The following is a 24,221-nucleotide window of genomic DNA, read 5'->3' as shown; positions in this document are numbered from 1 at the left end:
GTACCGGTGATGCTCAGTTTCAGTGTGCCATGGAGAGAAGATCATGAGAAGCTTATGTGTATGTATAATAGAGAAGCTGCTTTACACAAAGAGGCTGTTAGATACGCAGCCTTGTGTAGTAGCCCCCAGCTCCCCTCTGATTCTCCTAGTTTGGGGTTGGGTAGTTTCTTGGTTCTTCTATCTGTGATCAAGGTGTGTAATAGAGATCCCACAGGAACACACTTCTGAGGAGAAGCAGCAGCAGCGGGAAGAAGGACAGTAGGTGCCTACAGATTCAACCACTGTGTCCATGCTTGACTTCTGTGCGTGCCAGGGTTGAGGTCAACATGCAGCCTCGTGCGTGCATGTGCGCTCATGTATATATGTGTGTGCATACTTATTTATCATTTGTCCAATGCCCACAGCTGCTGTATTTAATAGAAGAGAGTGCATGTGCATATGGAGGACAGATTCAGTCCCAATAGTTCATTAAAAACATTAAATTTCCAACACCAAGGATTGGCTTCTAAAACACAAGACTATATACTGGAACTGCCTGTGCAGCAGAAACCAAGCCATATGTATCTCATTTATCTCTAATTTTAAAATAATTCATTTTCTTGCTTGGTATGCAGGTAAGCAGTGGAGAAAGTGGTGCATCTGCTATTCCTGAAAAAAAAAAGAAAAAGAAAAAAAGAAAAGAAAATGTAAGAATGATCATGGGGACAATCAGTCTAGACATGGCTAAGATCAGAAGTAAATTATGGGCACCTTCTCCTACCCCCTACTAGGCACAGACACAAAAAGGGCTTGACAGGAAGCAGACTGGAGAGGTGGGAAGGCTCAGAGGGGACCAGCTAACAGGTAACCAGATGGCTGTCTCCCGAGAAGCAATAGCCACTGGTGATATCTGTCTGGCTAGTGACATACGCTGACAACTTACCGGCTGGTACTAAGGATTTCAATGCTTCCAAAAGATGTGGACTGGAGAACTTTACAAGGCACCGGAAGGGCTCTTTCCTGTCGGCCAAGAGGCCCCCACCTATGCCACTCTTGAACTTGGTTTCCAGCTGTCAAAAATATATACTTGTAAATGATGGTTAAGTCCTGGGGTCAGCTGGGATGGTGAGAGCTAATGAACCAATTATGTATTTCATTAATTCCTACACACGGATTAATACAGGCAAAGCCCATTTAACTTAACTGCACAGGCAGGAAGCATCTAGTATAGGAAAGATACCCAACAGACAGTGCCAGGGCTGTATCTGACTCGTAGCAGAGGCTGTCCGTCAGAGCTGCCCTCAGCATGGTACTGACCTACAGGGGAAGCTCTGTGTCCACACTTCCCTCAGCATAGCACCCCAGCTGTGGGAGAAGCCAAAAGTCTGTGCTGCCCTCAGGCGCCTGTTACATTCTGCATTCAAATAAAGGCAATAAATCTCAGGGCTGGAGAAAGGGCTCAGTGGTTAAGAGCACTTGCTGTTCTTGCAGAGGACCCGAGTTAGGTTCCTAGTACCCACATGGTGGCTTACAAGTCATCTGTCCCTAACTCTAGTTGCAGGGGATTCTACACCTACTTCTGGACTCTGCACTGGACACACATACACATCCAGGCAAAACACTTATACCCAGAAAAAAAAAAACAAACAACAAAACCTTAGGTACATTCCTAGATGTAGTTGCACATCCTTACAGTCCTAGCTCCCAGGAGGATGAGTCAAGGAGGGCTCCACGCTTGAGGGAGGCAGCCACTATCTCAACAGCCAAATGCACCCAAGAGCCTCCCAACCCAACCACGTCACCCAGAAGGTGCACACTGTGAGTCCCACGTGCATATCCTCCAGCTGAACCTGATACCTACAGCTCTGGATTCTCCTGTTACAAACCAAAGCCCCAAACTTAAGTGATTCTTAAAACTTGAGGCGCTGTGCTGAAATATCTGCAGGATGTTTGCAATAAATTCAAACTGTAGCCACTGGTGAGTTAAAGTGTACAAATGGCTCGGTAGTATTCTAAGCCGTTTTCTGAGGTTGGAGAAAATCAGGTGTGAGGAAATGACTGCACACCTAAACTGACAGAACTCAACCACTCTAAGTTGTTGAACAAGCAGCACTATCTTGCAAACCAGTGGCTCTCCAGCTTTAGTGTGCGGCCGGCCGAGAACAGCCAGGAGCATGCAAAAAATGGCTGGGTGTGGTGGCGCACACCTTTAATCCCAGCACTCGGGAGGCAGAGGCAGGCGGATTTCTGAGTTGGAGGTCAGCCTGGTCTACAAAGTGAGTTCCAGGACAGCCAGGGCTATACAGAGAAACCCTGTTTTGAAACACCAAAAAACCAAAAAACCAAAAACAAAACAAAAACAAAAACCAAACCACAGATGGCTGGATACACCTCTCCTGAACCAGGAGGAACAGGATGGAGCCAGGAGCTATGCTTCCTCCCATTCCCAAGTGACTGGTTCTACCACTCCAGAACCACACACTGAGAGCTACCGTCCACCATGAGCTCTTTAAAGCTTAGCTAATACTGCACAGCTAAGAGCAGTGGCCACACCAGTGACAGAAAGGAAGCAGAAGGGTTAGAAGGTCAAGGCCAGCCTTGGCTACACAGTGAATTTGAGGCTTTCCTACTATAAGACCTTATCTGAAAAACAAGCCATGTGACTGGAAAGATGGCTCAGTAGGTGAATGAAGTGCTTGTGCCTGACAGTAGAACCTGAGTTAGGGTCCCCAGAACCCATGTAAAAGCTAGGGGTGGTGGCATGTATGTATAACCTAGCACTTGGGAGGAAGGCAGAGACAGGAGAAGTTGGGGCTCCCTGCAGCCAGTCCGACTGAAATGGAGCTCCAGGCTCAGTGACAGACCCTGTATCAAAGGACAAGGTAACAATGCCCAGCACTGACCTTGGCCTGCATAGCTGTTAGCTATGTGAGCAAAGCTGTGTGCACAGACGACTTAACAAACACACCATCTCTCAAAACCCACTTGAAAATCTCCAACTTCTTCCTTTGAAAAAAAATCCAAACAAACAGTCTTTGGGCCTAACTGAGCAGACCAATGGCAGATTTTAAGTGTGTCCCTCCCTAACTGACAGACCAATGGCAGGTTTCATGGAAACATTCTTGTTGGGGCTTGGGAAGTATTATGAGTAGGAGCATGGGCTCATGCTAGGGTGCCTGTGACAGTTCCTCTAATGGTGGACTTGTGCACCTGTATGTCTACACAGCCATGTGACAGGCAGCAACTCTTTGGAACAATTTACAGTACATTTACTGACTTTTTCCATAGGACGCCAATCAGCTAAGTAGGATATGTGTTTTCTCTCTTCTTGGTATGGGTTTCTGAGTCAGTCAGTCAGGTTTGCCTCCAAGTTACAAAGTAGCCTAGGCTAGCCTTAAACTTGAGATCTTCCTGCCTCAGTCTCCTAAATGCTGGGATTACTGGTGTACACCACCATACCCAGCTCATTCGAGTATTTATGAGCATTTTCTACGTGCTAAATACTGTTCTTTGTGTGGATAAGCTAGTAGGGTATAGACCCCCCTCCCCACTCCCCACAGCTGGAAATATACAACTGAATTATCATGAAGACAAAATGCAAAAGAAAATGTAGAATTTCACGAGGTCTCTTTTGCTAACAAGAGAATTAAGAAATATAATGAAAACATCTAGGTAACTTATGAAAGAGAATAGTTTTGGACATGTTTCCAATTACAGTTCCTGTTCCTAGCTGGCTAGTGACAGCCGCTGTGCCATCCTACCTTATACTGTGCGAACTCTAGCTGTGGCTGAGGATAGGCCCCAAAGGTCTCTTGAGTGACTTGGTGGATCCTCACTTTTTCTTCTGTGTTTTCATGCGTGATTCTTGAATCCACTGTGGAGGAGGAGGTCAGATTAAGAGTGCTGTTAGGAATACACTTGGCCTTCCATAGCAGTCTTCCCATTCCTAAACCTGCGGGGTTTGTGGAGCTCAGATGTGTCCAGTGCCGCCTTTTTTCACTGAAATAATGATATGACAGAACAGCTGGGAAGCACAGGCTGACATTAGGGGGGAAGAAATCCCAATAGAGCCATCCCTGTCTAGGTTCTAGTACACTTCCTGTGTAACTTCCTTACAGTTACCATGAGTAAATCTGTACCATGTTTCTTTACTTAGCATCGGACCACTGGTAGGTCTTCTGCCGTTGGAGTCTCTGTTCCTAGCATCAGTTTTATTTCCTTCCACTGCTAATCTTGAGTTTAGGGTTTTTTTTGTTTTGTTTTGTTTGAGACAGGGTTTTTTCTGTGTAGCCCTGGCTGTCCTGAAACACACTCTATACACCAGGCTGGCTTCAAACTCAGAAATCCACCTGCCTCTGCCTCCCAAGTGCTGGGATTAAAGGCGTGTGCCACCACTGCCTGGCTTTTGAGTTTAGCTTTTCTAGGGAGAACTCAGGTTATTATTTTTGAACCAGCATGCTCAGCTCATCAGGAGCGTGAGCTCCACCTTGGACAACCTAGCTCTGTGACCCTGCTTTGAGTTACCAGGCCTTCCTGAAACCCGCTTTCCCAGTGGCCAGTGCTTCTTTGCAGGACAGCTGTCAATCACGTGCAAACACTGAGGTGTGTCGCTCGGCATGAATGCACTCTCAGTGACTGTCAGCCATTTTAGCAAATTCTGAAGGACACCTGCGGTAGCTTGGTTTTCTGCCTCCGAATACTTAATTCTTGGTTTTTTGGAAAGTATGAACCAGCTCTGCAGCGAGATCCTAGCATAGATGCTTTACAGCACAGCTGCTGTCTGAAAGCAAAGACACCCGCCCCAGGCCCAACTCCGCCTCAGAGCACACATACAACTCATCTCTAGTCCAAGGCTTCCTTCCGCCAGAGGTATTGTGGAGTTGTAATTTTCAAAGGTCTGGGAGGAAGAAAAAGAGCATGTTACTGATTTGAACATGTTGGGGTAAGACATGAATTGGTTCTAAGGTGTAAAATGTGTTAAATCTTAGTTTTTAAAAAAGCAGCCTTATATTTTATATCCTTACTAAATAAATAGAAAGAAGCGATAGCTCTGCCACAGGCTGGCTAAACCGAGCAAGGTTCCTAGGACAGCAAGCCTCACAGCATGGCTGTCTGAGGAACCAGTGTAACAATGGTTCTTGGGCAAAGGATGTTAGAGCATCTGCCTGGCAAATGAGAGGCTGTGGGTTCACCATAACACTAAACCAAACCAAACCATGTCAAGGTGCAGGGGCCACACAAAACCTAGAGGAGTGAGGACAGCACCCGACACCCTGGCGTCAGCACCGTGGCTTCTTATCCCGGAAAATTGCTCAGGAGCCTTTTAGGAAAAATAACTGCTACCAGAGCCCACATTTCTTGCATCCTTTTTATTGAATCACACTGGAGTGAGTGACAGTTTCCCAGCTTGGCAGCTGACATGTGACTTTTCCTAATAATGGTCTGGTTGCACTGCAGGGCAGCAGTTGACGTCTGCCTGGCAGGAGGGCAGAGGGCAGACAAAGAAGGGGCAGTCAGGGAGAAAGCCATCATCTAACTCCTTACCAGGCCAGCATGGCAGCCATGCCTGTAATCCCAGCACTCGGGAGGCAGAGACCTCAGCTAAGTAATACGTTTTAGGCCAGTTGGGGACATACAAGATCCCATCCTAAAGGTCCCAACAACAACAAAAGTACAAATTATTTTCCCTTTTAAAGGTCAGAAGCATTTACTGTGGTTCACAGTTAGAGGCTCCTGTTTATAGTGGCCGAAGTCACAGAGGCAGAACCTTGAGTCAAAAACATCCTGTTACCCCTCCCCCCTTAAAGAGTGACTTGTGGAGAGCCACCACTTCTCTCTAGCTAGAACATAAGATACAGCATAACCTCCTTAAGGACTTCCATCCACCTAGAGTCTGAACCTTCAGACCATAGGGGCAGACCTGTCATTGTCATTAAATGGAATTTCCAGCATCCAAACAATTCGTCATCTGGAGTATGAGAAGGAGGGGCTCATGAGGCCCCAGCCTTTTCTGACCAGTTCTAGGCAGCTGATGGCTGCTGGGGGGAGGAGTCATACTCCACACCCAGGCTCCCACAAGCAGCCCTAAATAAATGCAGTGACCTCCAAAGGCCTTCCTGCCTGCCTTCCAGCCTTCCCACCGCCCTGCCCCATGAAGGGGTCCTGATGGGAAGAAGGGGTTTGGCAGGATGAGGAAAGGGATAAGAGAGGATAACAGGGGCCAATATGATCACAGTACATTGTGTGCGTATGAAACTGTAAACAAAATGAGCTGGCTAAAAGCTTCATCCACTTGCTCACCTGCAGGGACAGGATGCAAGAGGCCTCCACCGACCTCCCATGTGCGAGAGGAAAGGAAAACAGCTTTAACCAGCTGCTGCCTGGCTCACCTGATTATACTCTCTAAAAACAATCGCCTTGAGTGAGTCCAGATGCCTGCTTCTCAGCTCCAACTGCACGATCTCATGGTGTTTGCTAGCGACTTTCAGGGCCTTGGAGGGAGAGGAGCGAGACGGTTAGGGTTGTGTGTGGGTCTATACAGACTGCTCAGTGAAATGCAGGCGCTGCAACTGAGAATGGGAAGAGCCCTGTGTGGGGTGCAGTGCACAACTGACACCACGGCCCTAGGGAAGCTGAGGCAGGGGTGAGCCCTGTCTCAAAACACCCCCCCCCCACTCTTGCAAGTGAGAAGAAATGTAACCCTATCCCCTTACTCACTCGTGGGACCCCAAGGCCTGCTGCTGACAGTGGAGTGTGAGCTGCATTACCAGACAGAAGGTGTGTGTGGAGCCGTGCACCTCGCATCCAGCTCACGCGGGGCTCTGGAAGCACAGGAGATGCTAACAGAGGAGTAATGACTAACCGCAAATTTGGGATGGGTTATTCTTTTTGGGAAAGAAGCCAGGACACGCAGAGCACAGAACTGTGGTTTGAATAAGAATGGCCCCCCAGGGGCTCCTACGCTCCAATGCTTAGACCAGGGAGTGAAATGTCTGAAAGACTGACAATGCTTAGAGAGTGTGGCTTCCGTGGAGTAGCTGTAGGAAGTGTGTCACTGGGGGTGGGCTTGAGGTTTTAAAAGCCCATGACCCAGTCCCCAGGTTCCCCTGTGGATCAGGATGTAGCTCTGAGCTTTAGTCCAGTGCCATGTGTGCTGTCAAGCTCCCCACCATGACTGGAATGGACCAAACCTCTGACATGGTGAGCAAGCTCACAGTTATATGCCATTTTACTCTTTTTAAAATGAGAATTGCCTTGGTCATGGTGCCTCCTCACAGCAATAGTGAATAAGACACAAAGGTAAACCCCTAAAAAGAGAGAGGCTACCTTCAACACGGGCAGTATTTTTGTGTACACTACATGTAGAAAGTGGTCATAAATCTCAATTGCCATCAATAGGCAGACTGAAGAGATACAGAAAGCACTAATCTTGACATGAGACAGCAAAGTGACAAAGAGTTTGGGGTGGATGGAGTATAAAGAAGGGGCGGAGAGCTTTGACAGCTCATCTCTTACCTTTAGGAACTTGCTGGTTTTAATACTAAGCATGCTTTACTTTCACACTGGCAATAAAATCTAGATCAAGGTAACACCCCCTGCCACCTATCCGATGGAGAACCGCTCTCCTTAGGAGAATGGGAGCTAGGCATTTATCTAGGTATGTGGTTTCTAGCTCCGGGGCACTCTAGCTCCGGTACCCCGTTCCTACCTGATGGAGAAGGGGCACAGTGTTCTTCAGATAGCAGGAAGAAATGAAGGCATATGGAGTCTGGGGATAATACACCACAAACGTGGGCTTGTACTGGTTCGGCTCTAAATGCTGTGTTCCCCAGGCAACCCGAATCCACACCGAATTCTTCTCATAGACTCTGAAGCTGACCGTAACCTTATAAAGAAAAGATACCTTCCTGGTTAAATCTCACCATGGCACCAACTACATGCATTTGGGACACAATCAGTGTTAGTATAATTTTTCATGCATGTGGGCACCTGTCAGTCTTTTTTTTCTACTTAAAAATTACGTTTCTTTATGTTAGTGCACACATTGCCACAAGACACATGGAGGTCAATTCGGGTCACAATTGGCAATTTTTCTACTTCTTCTTCTTCTTTTTTTTTTTTTTTTTTTTCGAGACAGGGTTTCTCTGTGTAGCTTTGGGTGTCCTGGAACTCTCTTTGTAGACCAGGCTGGCCTCGAACTCAGAAATCTGCCGGCCTCTGCCTCCTGAGTGCTGGGATTAAAGGCGTGCGCCACCATGCCTGGCAGACATATGTTCTTTGCCTCCTGAGTGCTGGGATTAAAGGCGTGCGCCACCATGCCTGGCAAACATATGTTCTTATCTGTTCTCCTTTCTCTTCTTTTTCTTTCTTTCTTTTTTTTTTTAAAGATTTATTTATTTACTATATGTGTAAGTACACTGTAGCTGTCTTCAGACACCCCAGAAGAGGGCATCAGATCTCATTATGGATGGTTGTGAGCCACCATGTGGTTGCTGGGATTTGAACTCTGGACCTTCAGAAGAGCAGTCGGATGCTCTTACCTGCTGAGCCATCTCACCAGCCCAATTTCTCTACTTCTTATGATACTGTTTTGAGACTGTTTGGGAAAACGTTTTGTGATTATTTTATGAAGATCTATTTACACCTTATAAATTGTATCTGAGAAAGAAAATCCCTTCAAGAGAAGGCATATAGGTTAAGAGCACTTGCTGCTTTCTGCAGAGGATTAGTTTGGTTCCTAGCACCAACGGGGTGGCTCACAACCATCTGTAACTCCAGTTCCAGGGGATGGGATGTTCTCTTCTGGCTTCCACAGGCACCAGACATGTTCTTAGTACACAGAAATATATGCAAACATTAATACTCATAAAGTAATAAAAGAAAATTTGAAAAATGAGGTATCTGACTGGGCACACCTTTAATCTCAGCCTTGGGAGGCAGAGGGAGGCAGATCTTTGTGAGTTCTGGCCAGGCAGTGAGATCCTATCTCAAAACCAAAACAAATCAAGAGGTAAGCGGTGGCTCTTCTAGAAGCCCTTTTGGCACTGCTGGCTCACGCACATCGTTTGTCCCTTTGTTTACAGCAGGAGTCCTGTGTGGCAATGAGCCCCAAATACACTGATCCTGACCCATGGGTCTCAGCAGCCAGAGCCATTTAGGAATGTGGCAGCACAGGAGGCTGTATGGTATCCATTTCACAGCCAGCCATTAGTCTTTCTAAACTGGCAGCCATGACTGGACTCGCTCTGGAATTCGACGGCCACTGCTAGGTTGTCAGCTAGCTCCAGTCCACCTCTGGGCTCAGACCCAGGAAAGGAGAACGTGAAGAGCAGCCGGCTCGCTCCTTCTTCCCTCTGGGATTGTACTGCAAGAAGAGCAGGAGGCTATGCTGCCGGCTAGGCTGCTTTTCCTGACCCCCTGGTGCAGTGATGAGGAACTCTCCCTGTCTGGGCTGTAGGTTTGCAGAATCATGTGCTGTCCCTTGGTGAGCAGCAGAGAGTGTGCTCTGCTTTGGGGCTCTGTGGCCCCTACTGGTTGGAACAGCAGAGCGTCTTAACTCTAGGCAAGAGTGGCCAATGACCAATAGAAGAGCCATTAGCCACATGTGGACCATCTAATGGGAACTCATTAAGTAAGCCTGAAGATTCATTTGCTCCATCATTTCAGCCACCTATCAGGTCCTCATGTGGCAGCCAGCTATGAACCGGACATTGTTAACTGAGGGTGCTTCTGCCACAGGAAAGTTCCACTAAGTGTTGCTTCTAAGACGTACTGGGTGGGCTGGGCAGGTGAGAGATGGAGTAATACTTCCATTTGTTTAGGTAAAATGGTGTATTATTCCCCCCCCCCCCCGCAAGATATCATTAAACTGAATTTCGTAGAAATCTAAGAAGTCTTGGATTCTTACATTTTTTAATGCTCTCTGAAGAATTCTCTTAAAGGAACTTTGGAACTGTTCCATATCAAAAAGGTCGACATTTTCACCTGTCAAAACACAGAAATATATAAAGAAGAAAAGTCAAGAGCGGCACAATGTCTTTGTCCCCTGTACCCCAGAGCAGTAATGACCATACCACACACATGCTCCTGTAAGTGCCAGGGGACACACATGAGGAACAGTCACAGCTCTCTAAAAGTCTAGGAGAGCAGAGGGCTAGGCTGGGTGTGGTAGCACATATCTGCACTCTCATCCCTTTAGGGGGAAAGGCAGGGTGACCACAAGTTCCAGACTCGCCTTGTCTACACAGTGAGTTCAAGGCCAGCCTTGCCTACACAGTGAATTCTAGACTAGCCTATGATGCACAGGGATACAATGTCTCAGAAAAAAACAAAACAAAATAAAACCCTGACAAAAAAGGACAACGTTTGCTACTCATTTTTAAACTACCAAACCAGCAATATAGATGTTTAATTTAAAGCAGAAAACATTACCTGCTTGGTTGCTCATCTGAAAGACGCTCCAAAGCTTCTGCTCCCGATGAAATTGAGTATCTGAGAGAGAAGGGCTGACAGTTAGTGTTGTCTTATTTATTATTATATCTAAGTACACTGTAGCTGTCTTAAGATGCACCAGAAGAGGGCGTCAGATCTCATTACGGATGGTTGTGAGCCACCACGTGGTTGCTGGGATTTGAACTTAGGACCTTCGGAAGAGCAGTCGATGCTCTTAACCACTGAGCCATCTCTCCAGCCCCCATATATTCATTTTTTAAACTACATAATGTGTTAGATGACACGGACATTTTTGAACAAAGTGTGTTTTTGTGGTTCTCCTCCTACTCTAGCAAACTCATATTTTTAATACTGTACAATGATAGTAACCAATGAATGAGGTGACACAGTTTTAAAATCAAAGCTCAAACTTAAATAACCTAAAACATACACTTTAAATGGAGTAAATTTATTGTAGACAAACCACAATTATTCAACTCAACAAAGATGATATAGTTCAGTTTTTGTATTCATCATCACTTTTGCCAGGTTGTTTGTTATTTTTATTTATTTTAAATGGGCAGAGGAGGTTCACCTGAATCCATGTCTGTCTATGCATGTGAGCGCCTGGTGCCCATGGAGGCTAGGAGAGGGCAGGGGGGCCCTTGGGGAAGAGCTACAGGTGGTTGGAAAGTACCACGCGGGTGCTGGGAATTGAACCCTGGTCTTTTGGAAGAATAGCAAGCATTCTTAATGACTGAGACCTCTCTTCACTGAGCCATCTCTTCAGCCCTTCATTTGTCATTTTTACAAACATCTGCTAAACAAAATCCAGGACACACTCACAAGATGGAGCCATTCTGACGAGGGTATAACTGCCGGCCTTGAGGCCTGAGGCTTCTTCTTAGTTCCTTAGACACCTCGTTCTTCACCTGCCTGTTCTTCCTCAGCGGCTACCACACAGTGGCCCACCCTCATTACCCTCAAACATCCCCTGATTCCCTCCAGGGCACTTGCTCAGAGCACCTCAACCCTGCCTGCATAAAGCACTCACTGTGTGGAATGAAGGCAAGAGTGAGTGACACAGAAGATGCCCTTCTTCTAGAAGGCAAGAGGATTTGGAGCAAGACGGGAGCCAGCAAGCTCAGACCTTTCCCAGCATCCTTCTGGATCCAAACTGTCCCTGTGCTGACCTCTGTCTGTGTCCTCCCCTCAGACCAGGCTTTCTAATCTCGGCAGGGGACGTGGGCTCATCACTCAGGGCACCTTCAACTTTGGCATTAATGGTCTCCTTGTCTTTCCTGACGTTCAGCATCGTTTTCTTTCCTGAGCCTGCATGTCCCTGCTACTGGCCCCTCCTTTCCTTCAGGGCAATAGGTCTGGCAACAGAACACTGACTGACCCCGTCCTTCCTTCCTTCCTTCCTTCCTTCCTTCCTTCCTTCCTTCCTTCCTTCCTTCCTTCCTTCCTTCCTCCCTCCCTCCCTCCCTCCCTCCTTCCCTCCCTCCCTTTCCTCATCCTGTCTTATCTGGTTCTGTGTTTAGAGTTGGGAAGACTTGCTAACTGGCCAGAGTAAGACTGGTGTAGCAGAAAGTCAGAACTCTTGTCAACACCTCTGCTGCGCATCCCCTAAAAGGTGACCACCAAGGGCTTAGATCAAATGTACCTGCAATAGGCACATGCTAGCCTACCCCACACCTGAAGTATCTGATAGAGCTGCCTCTGCAGCTTCCACAGCATAAAGGGGAGGCCCCTAGCTCATGTGTAGATGCTGAGAACCCTGCCAGCTCACCCCACTTGTCTTTGCCCCTGGGTTGGGTGTAAGCCCTGCCTTGGCCCTCACCTCCTCTCTCTCCTGATGATCACCTCACATGGACTGCCTTCCTCTCTCGCTTATATTTCTCCAGAAGATCCCACAGGGTCTGAATCTACATCCCCATCCCCGGTCTCGCTTGTGCTGTGATCTCTCAAAACCCAGGCCACTAATTGTTTTGGCTCAGAACCTGTCCAGGGCTGACATCATTAGGAGAGATATTGAGACCCTTCTAGGGGCTCCCAAGTCTCTGTGTTATCTTAATGTCCCCTCCACTGGAAGCCAGCCTGCCTCTGCTCTTGCATCCCAGGCAGCTTCCCCCTCCTCAGCTTCTCTGCTCTGCCTGGCTAGTTCGAACTCCTATTTTGGCTCTAACTCGAATACCGTCTCTCAAGGAAGCTTCCTCACGTGACCACTGAAAAAGTCCCAATATGGTCCTGTAAGTTAATTCCCCTTCACACACTAGGTGTCCCCGAGATAGGTAACCTTTCTCCTCAGATAAACCTCAGTCAGTATTGACAAGTGTGAGTCACCTGCTCTGCTCACCAGTGGTCTGTGGACCCACCTTTTTTTTTTTTTTTTAAAGGAATTAATCGTTTTCATTTTATGTGTATATGTCTACGTGCATTAAGTCCACGATGTGTGGGCTCGGTGCCTAAGGAGGCAAGAAGAGGTTATGGAGCCTTTGTAACAGGGTTAGAGACTGCTGTGAGCCACTGTCTGGGTGGTAGATAGAACGCAGGTAGCGAGTACTCTTAACTGCTGATCCATCTCTCCAGCCCTGCACCCACCTTACAGGAACACGGCAAACTATATCAAGGGCAGATTCAGCCAGATCACAGCTGGTAAAAGGTTGACAGAGACGATTCTGTGTAACACTTCTAGTCATATAGGCAATGTATGTACTGGTTAGTCATACAGGCAATGTATGGTTAGTCATACAGGCAATGTATGTACTGATTAGTCATACAGGCAATGTACGTACTGGTTAGTCATATAGGCAATGTACGTACTGGTTAGTCATATAGGCAATGTATGTACTGGTTAGTCATATAGGCAATGTGCGTATTGGTTAGTCATATAGGCAATGTGCGTATTGGTTAGTCATATAGGCAATGTATGTACTGGTTAGTTTTCTGTCAATTTGACACAGGCTAGTGGCATCTAGGGAGAGGGAATCTCGACTGAGAGAATGCCTGCATCAGACTGGCCTGGCAACAAGCCTGTGCGACTTTTTATTTTTGACTGGTATGGGATGGCCCAGCCCACTGTGGGTGGTGCCACCTTTATGCAGGTATCCCTGGGTTCTATGTGAGAGCGAACGAGTGAGGCCTGATGAGAAGTCAGTATGTAACAGTCCTTCACAGTATGTTGAGAGCTTTGGGTGTTGAAAGCTTCCAGGAACTTGGCATTTGTCACTGGGCTCAGACAAGGAAGTAGGCCAACTAAGAATGTAAGAAACAGGGACCCTGGGCTCTGTTTACTGCTTTACTTAATGATTGTCTGGTGTGATCTCTTGGCTTACTGCTTTGCCTGTGATCTAAGAACTGACCATGGTTTTTGGTCACACCTAGGATGATATAAAAGCAGACTGGGAAAACTAAAGCTGCTTCAGCCTCAGCACTGGCCGAAGTCAGGTTATCATTCTGTCTAACTGTGTTTCTTTTTCAATCCTCCCTCCCTCCCTTGAGACACTGTTGACCGACTGAGCTGGCTTGGTCAATGGTCTTTGCTTCAGTTCTTGCTTCCTGGTTTCTGCCTTGAATTTCATCTTCATGATGGACCATAAACTGAAATAAAATGGTCTTTTCCTCCCCAGGTCGCTTTTCATCATGGTTTTTATCCTAGCAATAGAAAGAACCCCTGGTTTCTGGTTGAGCTAAGGTTTGAAATTCTGGTGACCCTGCAGGGGATAACCCTGCAAGGGACAGTAGGCATTTTGCCACGCTCCTGGACATCAGACTCCTGACAGGAGGCCACAGCTCTCCATTAGTCTGTGGCCATCAGTCACGAAGGGCAATGCCCCAAGCCCCTCCACAGGTAAAGGACTTGACTACAGATCACGTACCCTCAAGACAGATCTCCATTTTAATGAGGTACCTAAAGGCCTGGAGGCTTAGCCAATTAAGCTCTCCTTCCCAGACTCCTCCATGCAAAAGGTATTTAATTGACTTCAGGCCCACCCCGAGAAAGTGGGGTATGATTTTTCTCATCACCACTTTCTGCCATGACACTAAATGTCTTAAAACCATGGACTATCTCTTTTCATTGGGATCTGTTGTGGGAAGCAATGGAACAGGTCTTTACCTAAAGAGCCATTCTAATCTCCCACAGGAGGCCTCTCAGTGTTCCCAGCCACGGCCTCCACCAAGCCAAGCAGCCCTCCGACAAGCCAAGGACTCTCCTCCTGAGGGACCCACCGGGTTAGATCCAGCCTGTGGGCCCCCACTCCATTCTCATTGCTTCTGTGGCATCCAGTGGCACATGGGTGCTCAAGAGCCCGAGAACCAGACGGCCCCAGCATCAGTTCAGGTCTGGGGACCCCTGAGCTAGCTCCGGGTGTCTCTGGGACCTCAGACTGCGCTCCCCACTCCAGGAGCGGGGCTGCGTGGCTTCCCATAGCCTGACACCTGCCTGTGCCCTGTGCTGGTGTGGGGTAAGCACAGTCAGAACTCTGCACCCCGAGCCCCGAGCGGATGCAGGACACCCCAGAGCCCCACATATAATGAGAACAAATTAGTTTTAAGAAAAATAGGCTCCGGGTCAGAGACGGTTCAGCTGTTAAAGGCATTAGCTGCCAAGCTTGACAGCCCGAATTTGATCCCTGCGGCCCTCAAGGTGAGACGGAGCTTACTCTGGCTTCCTGTTCCAATATCCACAGGTGTGCCGCTTGTGTGCCCCTTTCAATAAATAAAATGTAAGAAACAAACCCCCACATCCAGAGAAACGGCTTCTGTTCCAAGTGCTCAACCTGCAGTTTCATCTGATCTCACCGCAGCCCTACTCGATTATTATAATCTGGTCTTAGGATCTATGTTCTGAAATTCTAATAAGTGAATTTTGAAGAAAACAGAAACCCAAGAAGTAGCAAAACTGTGAGAGGTAGCGCCTATGACAAACTCTCAGTGGTGCATTTCCAACGAGTAACCAAGCTAAACTGATGCTTTCCGCCCTCTCATGATGAGCCAGTTCCTGTCTCTAAAGGTCCTGAGCTTCCACAGTCCTAAAGACAGGGTCTGACTGTTCCATGTTCACTGACTTTGGCAAAGTCTGAGGGTCGGAGTGGAGATACAACTCAACAAAGGACACTAGACCCGTCAGTGAGAGCAGGAGTCTTGTACCAGGCCCCTCCACTCTAGAATCTGCATTCTTAGGGATTTTTTTTTTTGGTTTTTCGAGACAGGGTTTCTCTATATAGCTATGGCTGTCCTGGAACTCACTTGGTAGACCAGGCTGGCCTCGAACTCAGAAATCCGCCTGCCTCTGCCTCCCGAGTGCTGGGATTAAAGGCCTGCGCCACCAGGCCCGGCTAGGGATTTATTTTTATGTGTATGTTTTGCCTCAATGTGTCTGTGTACCATGTGCATGCAGTGACCACCGAGGCCACAAGAGGACATCAGATTCCTGGAACCAGAGTTACAGGTGGTTCTGAGCACTATGTAGCTGCTGGGAACTGAACTCGGGACCTCTGCAAAAGCAGCTAGTGCTCTTAACTGCTGAGCCAGCTCTCTTGACCCTGGGATCTGCATTAACATAAGAAACTCCCTCTGATGAAACAAAATTCCAAAGTAATGACAAATCCCCCAAAACTTACACACGATGTCTAAAAGGGCCACGTCATCAAGACTTGCACACTTGTCCTGAAAGAGAGGGTGGACCAATTAGGAAATGAGGCACTAGTCCCTCAAGCCTGTTTTAGGGCTAGCCAGAGCATCCCACCAGCATGCCTGAAGTGCTTACTGTCTTGGTGATCTATCTACAATCTTTAGTCTCTGCGTAACCAACAGACACCCCTCCAGTTCTTACCTCGGGCCATACTCTCTTGAAACTCATTTCACACGCATCCCTTAATGTGTACATTTTAAAACACGAAAGAACCAGGTATGGGGGCTCAGGCTGAAGTCCTACTGCTTGGGAAGCTAAGGCAGAAGGGCTGTGATGAGTCAGGTCAGTCAGGCCTACAGAGACTGCCTCAAAACAAAACATACATGAAGACCTGCATCCCTGCTGTGGCCTGCATGTGAAATGTCCCCAGAGGCTGGTCACAGGGAGTGGGGCCATGAGGCTCTGGAACCCGCCATACTTCCTGCTCCCTGGGGGTACACACAGCTTAACTGGCCAGGGTGCTCCTGCTGCCTGTGCTCTTCCAAGGCTGCCATGCTTTCTGCATCTTGATGGACTGAGACCCCAGGAATGGGAGCCAAAGCAAACCTGGGCTTGCCGAAGCTGCTTCTGTCAGGGCATTTCCTCAGAGCCACAGTTTCAGATGTGGCCACTGTCATATCAACGTGGCACACATGGCCAGCAACCTCTATGTCCAGTGTCCCTGTGGCTCTCACTCTCCTATCCTTTCCTGTCCCCAATTCTCTTTGTCCCAGTCCTTGGTGCTGAGACAACTCTGGATTCTTTCGCTGTCATAACATTTGTATTTCCCAGTTTTATACGAACGTTAACATAAGGTTGGATTCTTTTTTGAACTGGCTTCCTTAACTCAGCATAATTATTTTGACACTTAGCCATATTTCTGCATCTATAGCTCGATTCCTTTTATTGCTAGCAGTTTTCTGTTATGTGAATAGACACAGTTACCTGTGGACAGACTTGGGCTGCCTCTTGGTTTCAGACTTGAGCACTGTGCTAACGTATGTGCCTTTCTGTGGCTATGCCTGTGTTTTCATTTCTCCTGAGGAAATGTCTGGCAGTGGGATGGCTCAATCTACAGTGGCAAATGTTTAGACTTGTAGAGAACTGTCAAGGGCTGGAAATGTAGCTCGGGTAGGACACTAACTCAGCAGGTCTGAGACCCTGGCCTCCACCCCAAGCACTAAAACTCAAAGTGAATGCTGGGCTTGAGGTACAAACAGCTCAGCAGACGGCCCTTACTTAGCATGCTCCAGGCCCTGGGTCCAGTGCCCAGCACCAGAAGGAACAGAATCCCATCTGTTCCAAACAGTATGCTCAGTCTTTTCAATCCTGTTCATCCTAGCCACCGTATTCTGCGGTATTTATTTGCATTTATCTGATGACTAGTGATTCTGAACACTTCTTCCTGTGCTTATTTATGGTCTTCTGTTGGGAAGCGTCTAGCCAAATGTTCAAAAAATTACTATGAGTGTTTTGCCTGCATATATGTCTATGTACCATGTGTTTCACTGGTGCCCTGGAGACCAGTTGTGAGCTGCCTCTTTGGTGCTGGGAGTAGAATTGGGTATTCTGAAAAAGCAGCTGGTGCTCTTAACCACCAAGCCATCCATCCTACCATTATTATTATTATTATATTATTATTACTGTTATTTTGATTCTTTTTTTTCGTATTACTGATTCTTGAAACATTCTAACATGCTAGCTTCAGGTCCTTGACGGGCCAGCATTTAGAAAGTTTCCTTCAGTCTGCGGCTTTTCTTAACAGTACTTTTCAAAGAAAAAAAGTGATTAATTCTGGGGCTGGAGAGATGGCTCAGTGGGTAAGAGCACTGACTGCTCTTCCGGAGGTCCTGAGTTTAAGTCCCAGCAATCACATGGTGGCTCACAACCACCTGTAATGAGATCTGATGCCCTCTTCTGGTGTGTCTGAAGTCAGCTACAGTGTGCTTATGTATAATAATAAATAAATCTTTGGGCCCAAGTGAGCAGAGTTGACTGGAGGGAACAGAGGCCCTACATTCAATTCTTACAACCATCTGTACAGCTATAGTATACTCATATATATAAAATAAATAAAATCTTTTTTTAAAAAAGTGATTAATTCTATCAGTATATCAATTGCTTTTTCTTTTATGAGCTATCGTTTTGGTGCCCTAAGAAGCTTTGCCTAGTCTAGTATCACAAGGATTTTCCTCTTGCTTTCCTTACATATCTGATACTCTTAAGTATTGCATTTGGATCTTGGATCTAATTTGAGTCCAACTTTCTTTGTTAAACAGTAGAGGGATGGACTGGAATGACCTTGTCTTATTTGCTTGTGAGACCGTCCTCCTATGCTGTTGACCTTGAATTCACTATTTAGCCCAGGCTTTATCTTAACTCTAGATATCCCTGTCTCAGCGTCGACTGAACACGACGGCTGCCTTGAGCAGCAGAGGTGTTTTGCATGCGAGCATCTAACTGCTGTAGCCCGTCTGCTGGAAAGACTGCTCTTCCCACCCAAAATTGTTCTCTGTAGCTTTGTTTTAAAAAACAAAAACAAAAGAAAACCCAGTATGTACATACTGGTCTAACTATAGTCTACTCTATCAATTGACTCGATACTTTTGAACACTGTTACCTCACACAGCAGAATCACTTCCTGGGCTAGAAATTCCTTTCTCTGCTTCAAGTTTATGGTCTGCAGTCGGTCTTCAGACAAAAAGTCCCAAGCTTCTAGGATGGTCTTCATCTCACACAGAGGGATTTTCAGGATGGTCCTCCGGAGAAACTCGACAACATTCTCCTTCATCTCTTCAGNTCTTGGACAAAACAAAAAGAACACAGGAATGTATTCCTCTTTAAGCTGCATGTGTGAATATAATTATGTATATATGTGTGTGTACGTGCATGTATATACATATGGTCTCAAGTAGCCTTAGGCTGGTCTCAAACTCAATATGTGGCCAAGGATCACTTTAAACCATGAAAGAAATATGCATACTTATTTTACCACTCATTTTTTGGTGTGACAGCATGCCTTGCATATGAATGCAGGTGTCCCAGGAGGCAAAAGGTGCCAGACTCCCTGCACCTGAAGTCAGAGCTGGTCAGGAGCCACCTGACATGGGTGCTGGGAATTGAACTTGGGTCTTCCAAGAGGAACATCAAGTGCTCTTAACTGCTAAGCCACCTCTCGCGCCTGGCCCTTCAACTTTTGATCCTTCTGCCTCTATTTTCCAAGTGTGGGATTATGGAGGGAGTCAGTGTGCTGTGTTCCAGTCAGTGGTGGGCTAGACCTCGGGCTTCCTGCGTGTCAGGCCAATACTCTACCAACTGAGCTATACCTACATCACTAACCTCGAGATTTTCTTTCCTTCATTTTCCCAGAGACAGGGTTAGCCTGGAATCTACTATGAAGCCAGATCTGATCGGCTGCGACCTAAGAGCTGGGATTAGAAGTATGACTCACGGGGGCTGGCGAGATGGCTCAGTGGTTAAGAGCACTGACTGCTCTTACAAAGGTACTGAGTTCAAATCCCAGCAACCACATGGTGGCTCACAACCATCTGTAATGGGATCTGATGCCCTCTTCTGGTGTATCTGAAGACAGCTAGTGTACTCACATAAAATAAATAAATCTTTAAAAAAAAAAAAGAAGTATGACTCACTATACCCAGCATGCTTTAGAATTAAAAATTAGTGCTGTTATAATATGGATAGGGTTTGCACTCCACAAGTCTGTACTGAATACCAACTTACTGGTACAGAGATGTGCTAGTTCTTTAAGAAGCCTGGTGGACGGTGATTAGGCAGGTCACAGGGTACAACCCTCAGAGGGGACTGATGCACTCTCATGGGAAGTCAGGTCTAGTGGGACTTGGATTAGTTTCCTACAAGGATTTTCTTCTTTTAAGAGAGTACAGGAGATGATGGAGTCATTAAAGATCTTGCTACACATTCAGACGGAGTCTGATCCTTAGCATTCTTGTACAGATCCTGGTGGCGGAGCACAGTGTGTGTGTGTGTGTGTGTGTTTTGGGGGCAGAAGCCTGGAGGTGTGGAGGCTTGCTGTCCAGGCGGTCTAGCAGAACTGGTAGGTTCAGTGAACCTCTCTCAAAATATAAGGTGGAAAGTGACAGGCTGTGTTAATCTCGTCATGGGGACACAGGACTGTAACTTAGCTACAACGAGGCTGCCTAGGGCTACACAGTGCTGTACTGGAGGGCTTTCCCCACTCTCCCTGGCCTCTTCCAGCCATCTGACCACGACTGCCTTCTCAGCCTGCCCCTCACACATGATCCTTCAATAAAGCCCTCTGCCATACTGTAGTGCATCCAATAGAGTGAGAGTTACTAAGACACTTACTTCTGGACTTCTCTAGGTAATACTTTAGGCAATGGCTGACTCCCTATGATATGTGAACCAGTAAGTGTGGACACCTGCACACTGCCAATTGACCCTACCGTCCTGCTCTGTGTCTGCAAGCAAAGACGTCGAGTGCCCACTTTGCCCTGAGCCCTGACCATAGGATAGTTCCCTCAGCAGCAGGTGACACTCAGGTGTACTAAAGTTGTGGTACAGGGAAGGGAGATCCCGAGCCTTTTATCTTTCTTTAGAGCCTTTAAAAGGCACGACTCATCCCACTGTTGCCTCAATTGGAATACCAATTCAGGAGGTAAAATGTAAACAAGCATGATTTCTTTTCTTTTCTTTTTTTCCCTTTTTTTTCTTTCTTTTTTCTTTTTGAGACAGGGTCTTTCTACATTCTGGTACTCACCATGTAGACCAGGTTGGCATTCAATTTAGAGATCCACCTGTGTCTACCTCCCAAGTGCTGGGGTTAAAGACATATGCCACTGTGCCCGACAAACAGGCATGATTTCCACTTAAAGACTAAACAAAGTCTCTGTAGACTTTTTAAAAATTTCCTTGACTAGCTTGTCTTCTAGAAAGGAGCAAGGCCTTTGGCGTCCATGTTTAAGGCAGCCCTGTCGCTCATGTCGCTTCCCTCATACCCAAGGACTAAGAAGAGTAAATGGACGGCTGTTCCCCAGGAGAGTCCTGGCTGTGCCTGGCGTCTAATATTATAAGAGCTCCTTGAACGCTGTGTGTGATTTCCTGTTGGCTAAAGATATGTGGCTGACTGTACTTTCTTTCTTAGATAGGTTTGACTGTGTGAACATTTTAACACAGGTGTGCTGGCACCCCCCATCTAGACAAGTGTCTTGTCCCAGCATGGAGATAGAGGCAGTTGTGAGCCCCTGATGTGTCTGCTGGGACATCCACTGAGGTCCTCTGCAAGAGCAACAAGGAGCTGTTCTCTAGCGCCGTATCTTTCTCTCTTGAGACAGGGCTGGCGTGAACTTCTGATCTTCCTGCCCCCATCTCCCAGGCACTGCTATTACACGTGTGAGCTACCACGTCCGGTTTCATGTGGTTTGGGAGATGAACCTGAGGCTTACTGCATGCGAGGCAAGCATTCCACCAACCGAGCGACCTCTCTAGTCCCAGCTGAGCTCATTTAAAAAGGCAATGAAAACCACAACACGGTTTAGGATTTAAAAGTACTGAACTAAGGTTCTGAAAATGGAGTCATCATTTGCTGCATTGCTCAGTTATGAGCCTATTCTTCCTTAAAGCTAAAGCCAAAACCTTTAGCATGGTCTTCAAGACCCCGTATTACATGGCCTTTCCTTTGCCTCTGCTTCCTCCATGTTGCCCGCCTCCCTCCTTTTCTTCCTTTTTGAGGCAAACAATCTACAACTGAGCTACATCCCTGGTCCTACTTCCTCAGCTCCACCGTCTCCATCCCTGTAAGATAAAAGGATCCCTCTGGGGAGAGAGCATTGTGCCTGCAGCTACCCTCCACTGGAGGTTCTGTCGTATAAATTTCTTGTGGTAGTTCAGTTCTCAGCTTAGTTTTTTGCCCAGGAAACTTTTTTTTTTTTTTTTTTTTTTTTTTTAAATTTTTCGAGACAAGGGTTTCTCTGTGTAGCCCTGGCTGTCCTGGAACTCACTCTGTAGACCAGGCTGGCCTTGAACTCAGAAATCTGCCTGCCTATGCCTCTAGTGCTAGGATTAAAGGTGTTCACCACCACTGCCCAGCTCCCCAGGAAACTTACTGCAATCATCTAATAGTTTTTTTCCCCCCCAGTCTTCCATCACTTATTGTTTTTACAGAACCACCTACAATTGGCTTTATAATTTTATCACAGCTACGTTAATTTTTTTCTGCTCAAGACCGGGATTATGTTGATCTTATTCACAACTATGTTTTAAAACTCCATAGCCGTGTTATAACTGTCCTGGCAGGAGCAAAGCCATTCTAAGGAGAGTCGCTTGCGAGCTTCCCCTTTGAGACGACAAACAGAGACATGGAACCTTGCCCAGGCATCTAATGGAGAAGGAAAGACTGACACCTGGTGCCAGTCAGAGGGAGCTTTTCTGTCTGTCAGACCCTCTTGCAGAAGAGACTGCAACACCAGGGCAGCGATGGCTCAGAGATGGGAGGACCACACCGTGACTAGGATTGCTTAGGTGTGTATACTATGCCTTCTGCTTTCTGTTTAATCTTTTGTTTCAGGACTCAACACTTGGTATGTGGGTAACTAGATCTCTTTGTTCTTCCCAGTGTGGCCACACTGAATACATCTCTCTTTTCTGCATCTCATTTAAGACTTGTGCTTTTAGCCGGGTGGTGGTGGTGGCGCACGCCTTTGATCCCAGCACTTGGGAGGCAGAGGCAGGTGGATTTCTGAGTTCGAGGCCAGTCTGGTCTACAGTGAGTTCCAGGACGGCCAGGGCTGAACAGAGAAACCTAGTCTTGAAAAAACAAAAACAAAAAAACCCAAACAAACAAAAGACTTGTCCTTTTGATTGGCCTATGGAGCCTAGCTTGTTAGGGCTGCCAGGGCCGGGGGCTCTGATCCTAGCAATTTCAGTCACCATGAGTCAAATCACACGGTGAGTCTGGTCACCCAAGAACAATCTCATACGCACTTGACTAATGCCTGAAGGAAGAGTGACTGACTGGATGCCCACCCTAAGCGGTGTGCATATGGGAAGGACATTCAACAACGGTCAACTATTAAACCAACACTTTGTCCGTGACAACATCCGAGAGGGCTTTCCTGGGCTTCGGTGAGGTAAATTAGAGGAGGGTGCATGCAAAGCAGGCATTTCTCCTATCCCAGTACTGACCAGGTCAGATGCGGCTATAAGCTTCGGAGCTAAGGGCCTTTCAGGGTGGGGAGCCCAATGGCAAGATGTAACATTCCTTAGCACTTCCGAAGGTTCTCAATTCTGAGTGATCCGCAGCACGCCATTCCTAAAAGAAATGATAGGAAGGGCGTAAAACATCAACGAAGCTAGCAAGCCTTTGAGTGAACTTTTTGCATTTTCTAGCGCTTCATTTACAGTAGCTGCTAAGACATGGTTGTTGAATGAACACGTGACAATCAGGGAGTAAAGCAACGGGAGGCATGGACAAAACCAGAGGCGAGGCTAGAAATTAGAGAGCTGACACCCAGGGTGGACAGAACCTCAGGATCAAAGTAAAGCAGGTCTAGAGCTGGCAGCTCAGAGCCTCCACAGCGCAGACTCCAAGTGCACACATAAAACCCCGCCCCACTCCGGGCGGATATGACGCCACGGACGCTCATTCCTCGCCCTCTTGGCCCGGACCCGGGCTCCACCAGTGCCCCTCCTAGGCTGAGACCCCGTGGCGGAACTGCGCCGTGGCAAGGGCCCCCGTAGATGTCTCGGGGCCTGGCTCCCGTAGTCCTCCCGCCGCCTCCGAGTCCGAATCGGTGTCGCTGAGGCCTGCCTTACCAGTCCGCATCGCCCGCCGTGTCTGCAGCGGTTCCCGCCGAGGCGCTTTCGAAGCCGCCAATGGCCGCTCGGGCCCCGCCCACCTGGCAAGCCCTCCGCACTGCTCCGGCTGCACGGGGGGACGCGGCTGGGGGCGCCCGATGGAAAACGCTCTAGATCCCCAGAGTCGCTCTACCCAGAGACGGGATCAGGTAAGTATCATCCTCCTCCGACTTGAATTCCGCCTGGCTGTCAGCGCTGTGTGATGTCCCCGCCGAGCCCCGGTGGAATGGCCCTAGATCCCCCTCAGCTTGGGGCAGTGGACCGGTCCGGGCGGGGCGAT

General features: G+C 47.5%; 1 protein-coding gene across 2 annotated transcripts; it reads right to left on the bottom strand.

Annotated features, from left to right (window-relative positions):
* Nucleotides 1–18: 18 nt before the first annotated feature.
* On the bottom strand, nt 19–23,392 carry Cenpn (centromere protein N). 2 transcript variants are annotated; one of them, XM_021220678.2, is made up of 11 exons: nt 23,270–23,392; nt 18,708–18,888; nt 16,038–16,083; nt 10,411–10,470; nt 9,887–9,963; nt 7,688–7,864; nt 6,369–6,470; nt 4,813–4,876; nt 3,741–3,853; nt 923–1,049; nt 19–648 (listed from the first exon to the last, which is right to left on the bottom strand). In XM_021220678.2, exons 2-11 carry the CDS (start codon nt 18,876–18,878, stop codon nt 566–568), a joined length of 1,020 nt encoding a protein of 339 aa, XP_021076337.1. In that variant the 5' UTR covers nt 18,879–18,888; nt 23,270–23,392; the 3' UTR covers nt 19–565. The 2 variants fall into 2 exon arrangements, with proteins under 2 accessions (XP_021076337.1, XP_029388541.1); XM_029532681.1 differs by lacking the exon at nt 923–1,049 and having other exon boundaries at nt 576–648.
* Nucleotides 23,393–24,221: the final 829 nt, after the last annotated feature.

Source organism: Mus pahari, chromosome 20, assembly GCF_900095145.1.
Source record: "Mus pahari chromosome 20, PAHARI_EIJ_v1.1, whole genome shotgun sequence".
In the NCBI taxonomy this organism is placed as follows: Eukaryota; Metazoa; Chordata; class Mammalia; order Rodentia; family Muridae; genus Mus; species Mus pahari.
The sequence above is the reverse complement of the archived record's forward strand: the minus strand, read 5'-3'. Positions and strand labels throughout refer to the sequence as shown.